General features: G+C 48.4%; 1 protein-coding gene across 1 annotated transcript; it reads right to left on the reverse strand.

Moving 5' to 3' along the window:
* Positions 1-14474: 14474 nt before the first annotated feature.
* On the reverse strand, positions 14475-15644 carry LOC148218264 (olfactory receptor 14A16-like). The gene has a single exon (XM_088157896.1). The coding sequence runs from the start codon at positions 15405-15407 to the stop codon at positions 14475-14477; it is 933 nt and encodes a 310-aa protein (XP_088014022.1). The 5' UTR covers positions 15408-15644.
* Positions 15645-16049: the final 405 nt, after the last annotated feature.

Below are 16049 nucleotides of genomic sequence, written 5' to 3' on the forward strand. Positions count from 1 at the left end.
TTCCAACATTATACATACAGCATTCATTTTAATATTTGTGAAAAGCCAATAATAGAATATGTTCTTATAACACTCCACCCCCACTGAGAGCCAAGCTGTGTTAAACCCACACACCTTGAGTGTAATAGAATTATAAATGTCATGTTTTACTTCTTCCTATTGAATATTTGGGGAGGGGTTAACTATCTGCTTTAGTGGGACTGAACAGTAAAAATCAGCCCACTAATTTATTTCCTTTTATTGTCTTACAGATCTTATTCTGGGCACTAAAAACTCCAAATGCTTCTAAAACTAAATGGGAGTAGCAGTGTGTTTGTGTCTACTCTTCCAGCCAGTGTGTCATGTTCTGACTTCACAGTTTGAATAGGAAATTTTTGTTTTAAATAGTTCGATTCTGCCCTCTCACCCCCTTCTCCCAAGTGTTTTAAGGTCTTACCTTGAACACTTATGATCAACTACCTGTTTCCTATAGTACTTCAGTCTTTAATTTTAAACAAGGTAAAGCAAAGCTTCATGTATAGGGTTGAAAAACAAATAGAATTATCTTTTGTATCTAATGAATATCCCTATTAATTATTTTGGACTGTTTTATTTTTTCTGGATTGGGCATAGTTAACCCTAGCCTTTATTTAATTGTTTTTAGGAAAATGAGCTGTCATGTTTGAAACGTGAACTGTCATCCCTTAAGGAACAGCTGAAAGCAGAAATTGAAGAAAAGGTGGAGTTTTTCACTAACTGAGCGGTGTGGGTGAGGTGTGGCCTGGGCTTGTGCTCTAGAAGTTGTGTAAGGAATGAAATTGAATAGAAAAACAGTGTCTGGTCATATATTTGTGTGAAGTTTGTAACAGTCTGTGATTATAAACTGTGTTCTGTAATTAGCCCAAGAAGAATCTTAACAACTGAATTCAAATAAATATTTCCTTCCTATCACATAACTCTGTTTTAGGAGAATCTTGTAAAAGAGCACTCTCGAAATATGATTCCTGAAAGTGAAAAGAAACACAAGGTAACTTTAACTTTTTAATTGGTTTTAGAGTTTGGAAGTATTTATATGTGTAGAATCAATTGAAGTGCCATGATAAATTATTTGTGTTCAGCAAAACACATTTTGTGTTCTTACTTCTCTGTATTACTTACTTCTCTGTAGATGCTTAATTTTTTTTTCCTGAGATAAGCAGGGATTTTAAAGGGTGATACCATTCCATGGAGACATTAGACAGCAGTTTATGGAAGGGCTCCAAGTGTGTCATTTTTCTTTCTCAGTTGTTGTTTTATATCTCTAGAATTGTTTTACTTAGTCTTCAAAAGTGTCCATTTATAAAAGCACTTTTTTCTCTATGGAAGGGAAAAAAGTTTATATAGCTGTAAAAATTACTGAAGTATCAAAGTATTCCTGAATACTGAATACTGCAGAACTTGCCCTTCTTCCCTGTCAGGAGTTTGCTTGTGGTTTTCATCTTGGAACAACAGAATCCACCATCGTTTTGGTGTTACCTTTCTAAAAAAGGACTGCACTGGACTATTGCAATGTTTCTCAGTTTAACTTCTAGTGAAAGGGCTGTTTCAAGTAACACCAATCTTGATATCGCTGTCAATCCTTCTCTGAAAGCCTCTTCCTGCAGTTTTGTTAGTTTCCAGTTTCTGAGATGTTTGATACAGTCCACGTGTAGTGGCTGCAATTGAGAATAACCAGAATTTCTGCAGATAAACATCAAGAACAATGTGCCATGAAACTCAACTCTTCCACAGCTTCCTGTTCATTCTCCTAGTTTGGCAACCAAAAAAAGGATATTTCTACCCCACCCCACTTTGTTTGAGTCTTTGCTTCGTGTTTGGATGGAAAGAAAATAATTCCACCACGTCTCTCAGGTGTCTTCTTGGACACTCAGACTGTAAAGTGGGTCATGAGATTGGGTTTAGACTCTATATTTACCCCATAAAATAGAATTTAAAACTACAAACATTTTCTTTCCCAGACATATATTATAAAGACTCCTCCAACAGATAAACTGCAAAGTGGAAGAAGCACAAACCTGCCCTCGGAGCAGAGCACAAGGAAAAAGCAAAAAGTGCTTGTCCAGCTGGATTGTCAGTCAGACAGCTCTGAGCACACTGACCTCCTGGTAAGAGCCAGAGAACAAATCCTGTGCTGAACAGTTCTTTGTGCTCACTGCTGTGTCTAAGAGTGAAGATAAAGGGTTGGGGCTTCTACATTCAAGCCAGTATTTATGTGTATATTTTTACTTAATTGGCTCTTTCTGGAATTGTGGTTATATGTACATAATTTGCATTCTTTTTATTCAACTGTTATGCCTCATAACAACATCTTTTTTTTTTTAATAGTTTAATATCCTGAGAGGGAAAGAAAAAGTATTTTTTAATATATTGTGACTAAATAACTTTTTAATTTATTAGAGCATAGTTTCTGAAGAAAAAATGTTTAAAAAATTGTACAAAGATTATCCACAAGCTTCACCATTACATTCCACAGCACCAAAAAAGGTATGTTATCCTTTCATAAGATTAAACCAAGCAGTTAATGAGATTGTTTACAGAAACTGATGGATGGCTTTATTTCCCTTCCTAGACACCAGCTCCATGCCATGGGAAATCTCCAGGCTCTGCACTGAAACTCCAAACCATGAGGAGAATGCGCCAGGCGGGGTGGGTGGCGGTTTCCAAAATGGACAGGAAAAGAAAAATTCCAGAAGCTGTAAAGCTCTTTGCTTAAAATGCAGAAATGCCCAGTGCCCTGGCATTGCTCCCTGGTGCCTCCACAGCGTTGTTATTCTCTGAGTTAGTACTTTGTTGCATTTTTCTGTCGTGCTCAGTGTGTTTAATATTATTTTCATTTCCTTTACGCATAAAAACTTCATAGTTCTATAACTGCATCCCTCTCCAGAGCATTTTCCACCTTTCATCCCTTGTGCTTCAAAATGTTGGGACACAAATTAGCCAATTTAAAATTTTGAAAAAAATAGAACTACATAGAAAGTTGTTTCAAAGCTGCTTCTGTCATTAGAAATTCTGGTTTTAAAGAACTTCTGTTCTTTTAAATTTACTGTTTCTCTGAATAGATAGCACAGTGAAAGAAATGTAGGTGTTAAATGTATGCACTTTTGCCTGAAGTCTTCTGTTTTTTTCCATTTCACTGGCTGGTAGACCTGTCTTTTTAGACTGTTTTGTTTTCACTATGTTAAAACGGTTTTAGAATTTCTACAATGGAAGTTTCAATAGAGTTACTTGCATTAAAAGATATTTCATCTTCATAAAGAGTAAAATATGCATGTTATAAGATATGAAAGCAATGTTAAGATGCCATTAAATTGTTTTTCTGAAATATAAAGTGTGGGACTAAATGTTGCTTTAAATATTTGAACACAGACAGAAATCACCAGCTAGCCTTCCTAGGGATCAGCAGCTTCTGCCACAGAAGTGTAAGGATAGATTAGAACATCTATTTCTGTATTAATCCTGATTAATCTTGGTTTCACAACAATGACAACTCCCAGTTCAGAGCCTAGAGATAACAAAAAACCTACAAGTTTCTTCAAAGTACAAATAGAATGAAAAATCTTCAAATAGAATGAAAAATTTTCAAATAGAATCAAAAATCTTCAAATAGAATCAAAAATCAAAAATCCGAGATTTGTCTGAAGTGGAAAGCAAAACATATTTATTGCCTTCTTTTTGTGTAGTCTTATGGATAGGCCAGTAGTTTGGGTTCCTTATGTTGAGTAGGGATGTAAATAAAAATTTTTTTTGTATGTAACTAACAAATATTGTGCAAAGATCTGGAAGAATATACTGTGCTTTCCACATGAGCAGTTGAAAGTGAAAAATGGAAGTTTGTACTGCCCACTTCTAGACTCAAACAGTAACTAATCAATCAGAACCTTGGTATTTTCTAGGGACGTGAATCCATAGTATATCACATAATTCTCCTGATACCATGAGTGTGTCCTGTGAGGTGTTGTGTAAATCACCTCAGAAATTACAAAAATATTTCCAGCAATGCTCCAGAAAGCTTGCAGGAAATGCAAAGAGCAGGGAAGGGTGTGAAATGATACCTGCCTGTTTCTGTGCCTCAGGGTCCCTGTGCTTGTGCCATGACAAGTCCACAGCTGCATCTCTGTGTCCCTTTCTCTGGCACCTGCCCCTCATTCCCAGTTCACTGCAGCACCCACTGGGGGAGAATCCAGAGGGTGAAAGAGACCAAACAACTCCAGGGCTCAGACACAGACAGGTCCATGGGGGAAGGAAAAGCTGTGCAAGGAAGCAGAGCCAGGAATTCACTCCCTGCTTCCTCCAGGCTGGTGGGTGTTCATCTCTCCCCAGGTAAGCAGGGCTCCTTTCCAGGCACTTGGGGACATAAATTCCATCACTTCCAGCATCCCCCCCTTCCTGCTTCTGTCCCTTCTTTCCAGACTGATTCTTCTTCTACATGGCCTGGGAGTCCCCTGGAGCCAGGTCAGGGTCACCTGTCCCAGCTGTGTCTCTCCCCCTTTCTGGTGCTCCCCCAACCCCCTCACTGTCAGGGCAGGATGAGACACAGGAAAGGCCTTGGCTCTGGGCAGGACCAAAAACCTCCTGGAATCTTCCTGGCCCAAATCCAAGCCCAGCCCCAGAGAAGCCCCCGGGAAGGAAGTTAACTCCTCCCAGCCCAAACCAGTCCCCAGCACCAGGGACCAGCACTGTCAGTGCTGTCACCCAGCCCTGGCAATGAGGCATCAGGATAGTTACCATGGCCACTGTCTTGGTTTGAAAGACAGGTGTTTGCTAAGAAAGGCAGAAGCCTCTCTTGAAATGGAAAAATGTAAATCTGATCCTGCCAAATTATTATAATTTTGAAATTAAGGTGCTCTCAGACAAAGATATGGGAATAGGAATAACAGTTCTTTACTAGGAAAAAAATTTTAAAATACAGTAATACAAAAAACCACAAAACATTGACAGAGTCAGAATCCAACCTGACACCCCATCAGTCACTCAGGGTGTTGGTGCAGTCCCATTAAATGGTGGCTGCATCCTCCTGCAGTGACAGGTGTGGTTCAGTTGGAGCAGTGCTCCTGTAGAAGGTGCAGTTTTCCTCTGAAGGTCCAGTGATGATGCAGAAGGGTCTGGTTTTCCTCTGGAATCCAGTGGAAAAAGGCTGCTCTGATGTTCTAAAGCTCAGATTTTGTCTAGGTAGGAAAGTCTTGGCTCCTCCCCCTGGCTGGAGCATCTCCCAATGGGATGATGGAATTTTATCAGCCATGCACTGGGAGTCAGTGGTCCATTAACAGGAGATATCTCCTGGAGGAAGGATGGGTTGTGGAAAAGATAAAGAACACTGCCCCACCTGGTTTTAACAGGTGGTGATAGAATGCACACTTTTGGTTACATCCTGCTTTGCAAGCCAAGACAACAACCAACTGTAGCAATGGAGTTTTATGATGGTTGCCATGGCACTGACCTTCCACAGTACTGTGGGATCGTTTCCATGGCAAATGAGTTGTGCAAATGTTGTACAAAGTCCCTGGAAACTGGTTAATTGATGGTTGCCATGGAAATTGCAGCAATGGAGGGTGTCTGTGTAGGTTGTCATGGCAACTGCCCCAATGGTTGTCATGACAACCAGCCTTGGCAACAGGACCTGAAATGGTTGTGGTGGCAGCCAACCACAGCAACAGGTCTCAGTGAAATGTCCATGGCAACATGGCAGTGTATCCATGATGGTTGCCATGACAGCCATCCCAAGTGGTGGTTACCATGGAAACAGTCCCTGGCTTAGCATTTCCATGTCTGGTTGCCATGGTGTTGGGCACCAGCAGCGCGTTTGGCTGATGCTTGTCATGGTGACATCACAGCTCTGGAATTCCATGGCACAGGCCCATAGCAATGGGGTCCTATTGCTGGTTTCCATGGAAACTGAGCATCACAAGTGGTTCAAGCCTTGTTTGCTGTGACACCAGATTTAGGAAGGAATCGTAAATTAACAATTGCTGTGGTAGTTGCTGTGGTAACAAGTGTGATTGATAATTGCTGTGTTAACGAGTTCCCTGGGTGGTTGTGGATGTCCCATTCCTATAAACAGTGAAGGGCTTTGAACAATCTGATCTGGTGAAGGATGTGCCTGCTCATTGCTGGGGGGTCAGATGAGAGCAGAGCTCTTCCAACCCAAATCATTCTCTGGCTGTATGGTGAACAGGGGCTGCTCAGTGGACTTTGCTGGCTGATCCTGGTACCTGATCACCAGAGTTTGCCCTGTCCTTTCAATCTTCAGTGTTTGCTCTCTGTGTATTCCAGCTTCACTCCGTGTGTGTTTGTGTGCTTTAAGGGCCTGAGGAGCCCCGGGGCCAACTCTGCTGCTGTGCTGGGCAGCGGGGCTGGCCCTGGGGCTGCAGCAGCTGCCCGAGCTGAGCATCTGCTGAGCATTCCAGACACAGAGTGGCTGTCCCTGACCTGCCGTGCCTCCAGTTCCTGCTGCAGGGCCAGACAGGACTGGGCTGCTCTGCAGGGCTGGGGATGGGACATGGATTTCAGTGCTGGCAGAGGGAGAGAAGGAGCAGATTGAAGCAAGGCTGTGCCTGGGACTGGTTGAGTGCCACGGGAGCTTTAGCAGGGTGTGGGAAGAAGGCAGGTGTTGGGAATCCCACAGGAATTGGCCATTCCTCAGCCAAACACTGCTTTTTATATGAAGCAACAGCGAGGGAGGCCAGAGGGACATCAGTAAAGCTCTGGGAGCTCCCAGGGTCAGAGGGAGCTGGGGAAATGGGGCACTGGGTAAAGTCTGCCAGGGAACCAGCACAGACCTAGGCCAGGCTAGGAGAGCTGCAGTGGGGGTGACCAAAGGCCTCGGGGGGCTGGGACCCCCCCTGCCAGCAGCAATGAGATTTGTGTCCCCTGGCTGTGGCTGCTGTCCCTCCCACCAAGGCCCATGAGAAGACACCAGTTTATTCCAGCCCCAGGGCTGGTGGCCTCCTCTCCAATCCCACAGAGCTTTGGAGGGCTCCTGCTGCTCTCCTGCCCTCACCATTCCCACCCCACATCCCACTGCTCAGGGACAGCCACGAGCATCCTGTGAGGTCACCAGTCCCCATTGCCAGGGGATGGGGTCAGGGCTTGTGTGTCCTGCTTGGCAGAGCCCAGGCAGGGCTTTCACAGCCACATTCCAGAGTCCATTTCCACCTGGACCCGCTGGTGCCTCTGAGTTCTGCTTCCCCAGCCCCAGGGACGCTCTCCTTGTCTGCCCATTCCCCCACGGTCTCTGGGCAGGGATGGCCTCAGTGGGGGCTGCTGACATCCTCAGCAACTTGGAGGCTGCTGCTGAATTTTACAGCTCCAGAGGCTTGTTCAGCCTTCAGCTCTTCAGTTCAGGAATTCAGTGCCCCAGAGCTCATTAACATTTCAAATCACCCTAACAAGGGAAGCCAATGGGAATAATTTAAGTTTTAATTCCATTGTGGTTAATTAGACAGATTTCAGAATTGTACTGAAAATGAATGCATTACATTTAAAAAGTAATGACAGAATATTTTTTTCCTGTTTATTCTTTTCCAGTCTATACACTGTTATCAGCAATCTCCAGTTGACATTTATTCCAAGCACCTCCTAATGCAGTCTGAAGAAATATGAAAATCAAGACTCTTTATGTCTGACTTTGTCCCTACCCCCACCCCACCATTTCCCCCATCCAACCCCTGGCACTCAGAGCAGTCTTGTGCAAATCTGAGCTCCCTCCCCTCCAGGCTGTGCCTGCAGCTTTCAGCTCCTTGGCACCAACTCCCACCTGCTTTCCTTGGAGAAGGAGCTGCCCGAGACACAGAGGGATGTTCATTTCTTGTCAGCAAACAAAACCAAAGGCAGGCACAGCTCCATAAAACACTGAAGTCATTCCTCTGCTGGATATTCCATCCGCTTTCCACAGTGCAGACATTCTCAGACCAATTGAAATCACGTTCTGTGCCCTGCACAGATCCCAAGATGCCCCAAACCCTCCCTGCCCCGATTCTGCCCAAATTTCCTCTTTGCACACACGAGTCACTTGCTGAAGTCAGGAGCTCCTCCCATGCCCAGAGGGAGGAAAAGAGAGAAAGTGGCTGAAGAGCTCTCTTGTGCAGAGCTACAGCTGCACTAATGCCAATCTTCTGGGCTCACAGGAACTTCCTCCAACAGCCTCTGCAGCATCTGTTCCCTGGGTACAAATCTGGCTGGATAAGCCAGGCCCAAGGAGTGCTGGGCAATGGAGCCACATCCAGGGGTGTCCCCAGGGCTCAGGATTGGGGCCAGGGCAGTGAAATCTCTTTCTTGCAGATCTGGACGAGGGCATGGAGGGCACCCTGAGTCAGTGTCCAGGTGAGCCCAAGCTGGGTGGGAGTGTGGCTGTGCTGCAGGGCAGGAAGCTCTGCAGAGGGATCTGGACAGGCTGGAGCCATGGGCCCAGGACAATTGGATGAGGTTCACCAAGGCCAAGGGCTGGCTCCTGCCCTCGGCTCAAAACGGTGGAGACCTTGAAAGGCACTCTCAGTCAGAGAGGTGCGAGGGGCCTCTCTCTCAGTTATTTCCTTTTGATAACAAATCCTATTCTATCAATTCAGAACAATCCCTGTTTTGTTCCAAACCCGTGCCCTCTCCCTGTCCATAAGCCTTTCAGTCACTCCCACCCTGTTTCCTTGTTAGTCCCCATGCCCCAATCCCACTCTTGTAACACCCCATGACCCCTTGTAATTGGTCTCTGATACTTCTTCCCCCACTCTGCTCATCCCGGATACCTGACCCAAAGCCCCAAACCATTGCCTGGGCTCTTTGTCTCTGCTGGACTGTGCTCACGCATGGCTGAAATAAATATGTCTGTAAAACCCCTGCAATCCTGTTTCTTCACCTGTGTCACCTCAACAAAAACCCAGACCACAACACGCAACCACCCCAAATCCCTGCCTGTGCCCTGCCCCTGATCCCCACAGCCTGTCCTGTTTCCTTCATCCCTGCATTGCCAGGGACTTTCTGGGACAAGGCAGCTCTGCTGTGGGGATGGAGGGAGGTGCAAGTGCCAGCATTGCAGTGGGAACCACAACTCATCAGGTTTGTGTCCATTGAGGGGTCAGAAATGGGTGAGATTCAGAGGCACAGGAAGGTTTCTCTTCTCTGTCAACAAACAAAAGTTGAACAGGATACAATTTAATAACCATCACAGCTCTTCCCTCAGCTCTGTGCAATGTCCCAGCAGTGTCTGATGAGTCTATCACCCACAAGGGATTTGTGTACAAAACCAGTTTTAGACAAAGATGATTCTGTGACAGATATAAACGCTGGTCAAGTGTTGTATCAGGATGCTCTGCTTGGAGTGGGGGTTAAACACCTCCAACAATGCCCTGTTTTCAAAGCTGTCACTGGTAGATGGACAAGTCAAGCAAATTTTGATGTTGAGGAAATGCTGAAACCAACCTGACTCATTTTAACTCCTCCTGTCCTGGCTGATCTCCTTTCCTGCCCCTTTCCACCCATTGACTTTTGTCCCCTCCAGCCCCCCCAGTGCAGAGCCTGGCTCTGTGTTCTCCATCAGCTCCTGGCTGGCACTGCCAGGCTGGCATGAGGAGCCCCTCAGCCTTCCCTGCTCCAGGCTGGACAAGCCCAGCTCCCTCAGCCTCTCCTCACAGCCAAAGAGCTCCAGCCCCACCTTGGAGGCCCTTCCCTCACCCTGCTCCAGCTGCCAGACATCTTTCCTGCCCTGGGCAACCCAAACCAGGCCCCAGTGACCTGGATAATCCACGTCCTTGATGTCCTGGTCACACAGTCCTGGCCCCTTGTCCCCATGTCAGGCTCTGGGGTTGATTTGTGGAACATCCTTGGGGGAGGCTGTGGCTCCAGGTGGAGCAGGGGGATCCCGGGGGACAGGGGACCCTGCTGGGCATGAACAGCATTGGACTTGTCTGGGGAAACTGTGAGGGGGGGCTGAGGCAGAGTGACCAACGCAGTGACCTCACACAGCCCTGCTGGGATGTCACACAGCCCCTCCTGTGATGTCACAGCCTGCCCTGTGATGTCACAGAGACAGCCTATGATGCTCAATGGCCTCGCATAACCCACTCTGTGATGTCATAGCCCACTCTGTGATGTCATAGCCCACTCTGTGACCTCATGTTACCAGATGATAAATTGCCCATCCCAGGTGAGCTAACACAATGTTTGTTCTCCAAAACCACTGGCCTCTGGAAACTTCACAATGCTCATTGTGTGAGAAAGAGAATTGGAAATTCCCCAGCCTCAGTGTCCTGCCAGCTCAGCCAGGCTGAACTGGAACATTGGGGTCCACGACCACCAGGGACCACCAGAGAAACCCCCAGGACAGAAGAACCCATGGGTAAGGGATTTTGGGAAAATGATTTTCATATGTGTGTTTAGTCCAGGACAGTCAATGAATATGTTTGCAAAGTACAGAATATAAACAGAAACTTTCCTGTACTCGGCTTTGGGAGGAGCTGTCCCCTGTGTATTGTAGCCAAATAAAGAATGCTGCTTTTTAATGCTATATTGGTGTTTCGGAGTTTTTTATTTTACTGAATTGTTGGTAACACTCCATCTGCCCAGGAAAACTCTGTCTCCTGCTGTTCACAAACAGAGAAGGGTTGTTGGGAGATGTGACGGTCAGAGGCTGTTTGGGGTACAGTGACCATGAAATTATTGAGTTTTTAAATATTCTGTGAAAGAAGGAGGGGCATCAACAAAATTTCTACACTGCCCTTACAGAGAGCAGAATTCAGCCTAATCAGGAAACAGATTTGGGGATAACTGACTGTTTTAAGGGAAACAGTCCTTAAAAACAAAGCATTCCAAGAAGGATGGAGAAACTTCAAGAAAGAAATCATGAATGAGAAGGAGGAGCCTGTCCCAGTGTGCCAGAAGTGAGCTAGTGAGGAAAATGACTGGCCTGGCTGGGTATGGAGCTTTTTCCAGGCACTCAGGGAGAAAAGTGGGTGCATCACCTTTGGACAAAGGTGCAGGCAACTCAGGAAGTGTTTAAGGATGTTATTAGGTCATGCAGAAAGAAAATGAGAGAAGTGAAAACTCAATTAGGACTTAACCTGGCCACTTCTGTGAAAAATAATGGAAAATATTTATACAAATATAAAGGACAAGGAGAATCTCAGCTCTTTATTGGATTTTGTGGGGAATATAGTAACTGAAGATGAGAAAAAGGCTGAGACACTTAACCCATTCTTTGCCACAGTTTGGAACAATAAGCCAGGATGTCCTGAGGACAAGTGTTCTCCTGAGCTGGGAGATGGGGACAGGGAGCAGAACAGACCCCTGTAATCTAGGAGGAAGCAGCTGGGGACCTGCTGAGCCACTCAGATGCTCACACGTGTCTCTGGGACCAGATGGGATCCATCCTAGGGGAATGAGGGAGCTGCTGGATGAGCTCCCCAAGCTGCTCTCCATCATTTCTCATCAGTGCTGGCTCAGCAGAGAGGTGCCAGAGGACTGGAGGTGCCAATGTGAGCCCATGCCCAAGAAGGGCTGGAAGGAGGATGTGGGGAACTGCAGGCCTGTCAGCCTGACCTGGGTGCCTGGTGAGGTGATGGAACAGATCACCTTGAGTGCCATCACAGGGCACCTACAGGATGGCTGAGGGATCAGAGCCAGCCAGCGTGGATTTCAATATCTGCACTGATGATCTGGATGAGGACATTGAGTGCAGCATCAGCAAATGTGCAGATGGCACCAAGCTGGGTGTGAGTGTGGATGTGCTGGAGGATAGGAGGGCTCTGCAGAGGGACTCAGACACCAGTGTGACACTGACATTGCAGGGTGTCATGGCACCAAGAATCCATTGTGACACTGCAGGATCTTGTGTCACCAGGGGTCCATTGTGACACTGTGCAAACACGGAGTCTATTGTGTCACTGTGGAGCTTTATGGAATTCGGGGGCCCCTGTGACTCCATGGGGCCTCATGAAATCAAGAAGACAGTTGTGACACTTTTTGTCCTTTTGGAAACAAGGAGACCACTGTGACAGTGCTGGACCTCATATAACCAAGAGGCCATTGTGACACTAGATGGACTCAGGGTCTGAAGAAAACAATTTTGACGCTATGGTGGCCTATGGGACCAAGAGGCCATTATGACACTCCAGGGCCTTGGGGTGACCAAGGTGCCATTGTGACACTGTGGGGCACAAGGGTCTAAGAGACTTGGTGACACCCAGGGGCTCCATGGAACCAAAAGTAAATTGTGACACTGGGAGGCCTCATGAAATTGTGACACCCTAGGGCCTTATGGAACCGTGTTGACATTAAGCTGGGTGTGAGTGTGGATCTTCTGGAAGGTAGGAGGGCTCTGTACACAGGCCTGGACAGGCTGGATCCAGGGCCCAAATCCAAGAAGGAGAGGTTTAACAAGACCAAATGCTGGGTCCTGAACTTTGGCCACAACCATCCCTGCAGTGCTACAGGCTGGGGACAGAGTGGCTGGACAGCAGCCAGGCAGAAAGGGACCTGGGGGCACTGATGGACAGCAGGCTGGACATGAGCCAGCAGTGTGCCCAGATGGCCAAGAAGGCCAATGGCACCTGGCGTGGATCAGGAATGGTGTGGCCAGCAGGAGCAGGGCAGTGATTCTTCCCCTGTGCTCAGCACTGCTTGGGCAGCACCTCGAGTGCTGTGTCCAGTTCTGGGCCCCCCAATTTAGGAAGGGCATGGAGGGTCTGGAGCGTGTCCAGAGAAGGGCAACAAGGCTGGTGAGGGGTCTGGAACAAAAGTCCTGTGAGGAGCAACTGAGGGAGCTGAGGTTGTTTATCCTGGAGAAGAGGAGGCTCAGGGAGAGAAGGTGATGTCAGGGCACAGATTGGACTTGATGATCTCCAAGGACTTTTCCAGCCTTGCTGATTCTGTGATTCTCTGAAACCACTCCTGGAGTAGTTGCAGGATGAGCCCCTGGCCTCCTCTTCACAAGGTCCAGCAGCCCAGGTCCCTCAGCTTCTCCACACTGGCCCCAAAGCCCATCCTGTCAGTCCTGCAGAGCCTCTCCAGCCCCTCCTCATTGCCCACAACAGGGAGCCCCACACCCAGACACAGCAGCCCAGATGTGCCCCCCTGGCCTGTGGTGCCTCTGGCAAGGGAGCAGCACGAGGCACTGCAGGACCCTGCAGACAATTCCTGCAGCACTTAGAGGATGATCCTGCTCCCCAAGGGATGATCCCATGGTGCCAACTCAGGAAAAGAAATGGAGAGTGTGGCCAGAGAGGAAAGGGCAAACAGGGATGGACTGTTGGCAGGAGAGGGGACAAGGGTGGGTAAGAGGAAGAAATCTAGAAAGATTTCTAGAAAGAGTAAGGAAAGCAAATGTGAAGCAAAAGGAATGCTCAGGGCACTTTGGGAGTGGTTGCCAGGCAGCCCTGGCTGTGAGCAACAACATCTGCAGTGGGACAGGAAACTCACAGCTGATGGGAACAAACTTCCTGGCTGACTTCAGAGGCCACAACAAACCTGAGTGGTTTCCCTGCCGTCCCCCAGCCCTTGCTGGCCCCAGGGGCTGATGGCATTTGTGCTCACTCAGCTCCATGTCCCCACAGCAGCACCATGGGGGTGCTGAGCCTGCTGTGTGCAATGCAAACAGGGGCTCCTGAGCCAGTGCTGCCGTGTGTGTGCCTGCAAGGATGCGGCTCCTGTGTGAGCTGGGGGAGAGGCCAGGGCTGCAGAGGGGGGATGTTGTTGGCAGGTGCATGAGGACGCTCTGGGACGCTGCTCTGGGGTGTCCAGTGCAGTGGGGATGGATCAGCCCCTGCTCTGCTGTTCATTGCCAGGGTGTCCCCCTTGCAGGGACCTTGCAGAGCACCAGCCATGCTGTTTGCCCCCAGCCTGCCCACGGCCAGCCTGGGGCTGCTCCCGGTGCTTTTCTGTGCTCAGCATTGGGCTGGCCAAGTGTTGTGGAGAGAGCCTGGACAAGGAGCCTGGAGCCCCCAGGCCGTGGCCTGAGGCGTCAGCGCTGCCCCAGCAGTGCCCATGGCCTGTCCCTGCCTCAGCCCCAGCACTGCCACCCCCAGGGCTGTGCCCGGCCCCGAGAGCACTCAGGCCCTGCAGCAACACGAGGGCCAGGAGGGCAGCGGGGCATTGGCACAGGAGCAGTACTGGCAACACCAAGTCCAGCTGCTGCTGGGCACAGCTGCTGTGCCAGCACTGATCTGCCCCAGCTCTGCACACAGACATTGCTGCTGCAGGTCCAGGGAACGAAACAAAAGGGGCATCTCTGGAGAAAACTTTGCTAGGAGAGAGATCCTTTATTTCATTAAAGCCAGTGAGAGTGCAGCCCCTCATTGACACAGTCTAGGGCCACAGGGAAGGGGGAGAGACAGAAAATGAGAAATGGCACAAAGAATGACATTTCTTTGTAGACAGTATGAAAAAATTATAACCAAGCACCTCCACAATGAAAACAACGAGAAGTGTTAGAGATTATTTTTATTACAAGTGATTTAAAGAAATTGGCCCACAATCTAATGTTTGCAAAACCATCCAGTCATCAGTGTCCACACTGCAGCCTTGAGCTCCTCGTTCCTCAGGCTGTAGATGAGGGGATTCAGGGCTGGAGGCACCACAGAGTACAGAACTGACACCACCAGATCCAGGGATTGGGAGGAGACTGAGGTGGGCTTCATGTGAGAAATCACTGCAGTGCTTACAAACAGAGACACCACAGCCAGGTGAGGGAGGCAGGTGGAAAAGGCTTTGTGCTGTCCCTGCTCAGAGGGGATCCTCAGCACAGCCCTGAAGATCTGCACATAGGAGAAAACCATGAACACAAAGCAAACAAGTGTTAAACAGACACTAACTGCAATAAGTCCAAGTTCTCTGAGTTTGGAGTGTGAGCAGGAGAGCTTGAGGATCTGGGGGATTTCACAGAAGAACTGGCCCAGGGCATTGCCCTTGCACAGGGGCAGGGAAAATGTATTGATCATGAGCAGCAGTGCATTGAGAAAGCCACTGGCCCAGGCAGCTGCTGCCATGTGGGCACAAGCTCTGCTGCCCAGGAGGGTCCCGTAGTGCAGGGGTTTGCAGATGGACACGTAGCGGTCGTAGCACATGATGGTCAAGAGGTAAAACTCTGCACCAATGAAGAACAGGAAGAAAAAGAGCTGAGCAGCACATCCTTCATAGGAGATGTGTCTGGTGTCCCAGAGGGAATTGTGCATGGCTTTGGGGACAGTGGTGCAGATGGAGCCCAGGTCCGTGAGGGCCAGGTTGAGCAGGAAGAAGAACATGGGGGTGTGCAGGTGGTGGCCGCAGGCTACGGCGCTGATGATGAGGCCGTTGGCCAGGAGGGCAGCCAGGGAGATGGCCAGGAAGAGGCAGAAGTGCAGGAGCTGCAGCTGCCGCGTGTCTGCCAATGGCAGCAGGAGGAAGTGGCTGATGGAGCTGCTGTTGGACATGTCCTCACTCTGGGCATTGTGGGCTGTAAAAAGAACACATTGACAAGCTAGGAGACATTTCCTTGAGTCAATCCTGTACAATTAAGTTAGGAATCCTCTCAAAACTACTTCTCTTCATGTGGGGGAACTTCACTAAAAACTTTTATTTTTGAATTTGAGGTTCTGCTGCTGAGTTACTGCCTCCTCATCAGCATTTTTCTCAGTATGAATGCTGAGGAGTCCAGAAGGAAAACAAGGCTACCATTGACACAGTGAAGTCTGACCTTCTGGTCCTATACAGCTGCACTTTGCTTATAATATCTCCCTCTAATTCAACGTGATCACACTTCAAATGTGCTGGAAAAGTACAGTAGCCATTTTGAAGGCTCCAATTTTAAAATACTTTTCCCTAAACCCTTTTTTTTGCTTTATTCTGATTGAGAGAGAGAGGCATACTAAGTGTTGGTCTGGCTCTGCTGCCTGGAGTTGTTCCTACTGGGGGCTGTTCCTCTCTATCCCAGCCTTGTCCCTGCCAGTGCTCCCAGAGCCCATCCCAGTCCTGGGGGCTCAGCTCTGTCCTGCACACCCCTCCCAGCACAGGGCACTGCCCAGGGCCATCTCCCTGCCAGCAGGGCCTTAAGGGCAGCTCACACAGAGATGCTG

The sequence above is a fragment of the Sturnus vulgaris genome, unplaced genomic scaffold (genome assembly GCF_052056855.1).
Source record: "Sturnus vulgaris isolate bStuVul1 unplaced genomic scaffold, bStuVul1.hap1 Scaffold_192, whole genome shotgun sequence".
Lineage (NCBI taxonomy): Eukaryota > Metazoa > Chordata > Aves > Passeriformes > Sturnidae > Sturnus > Sturnus vulgaris.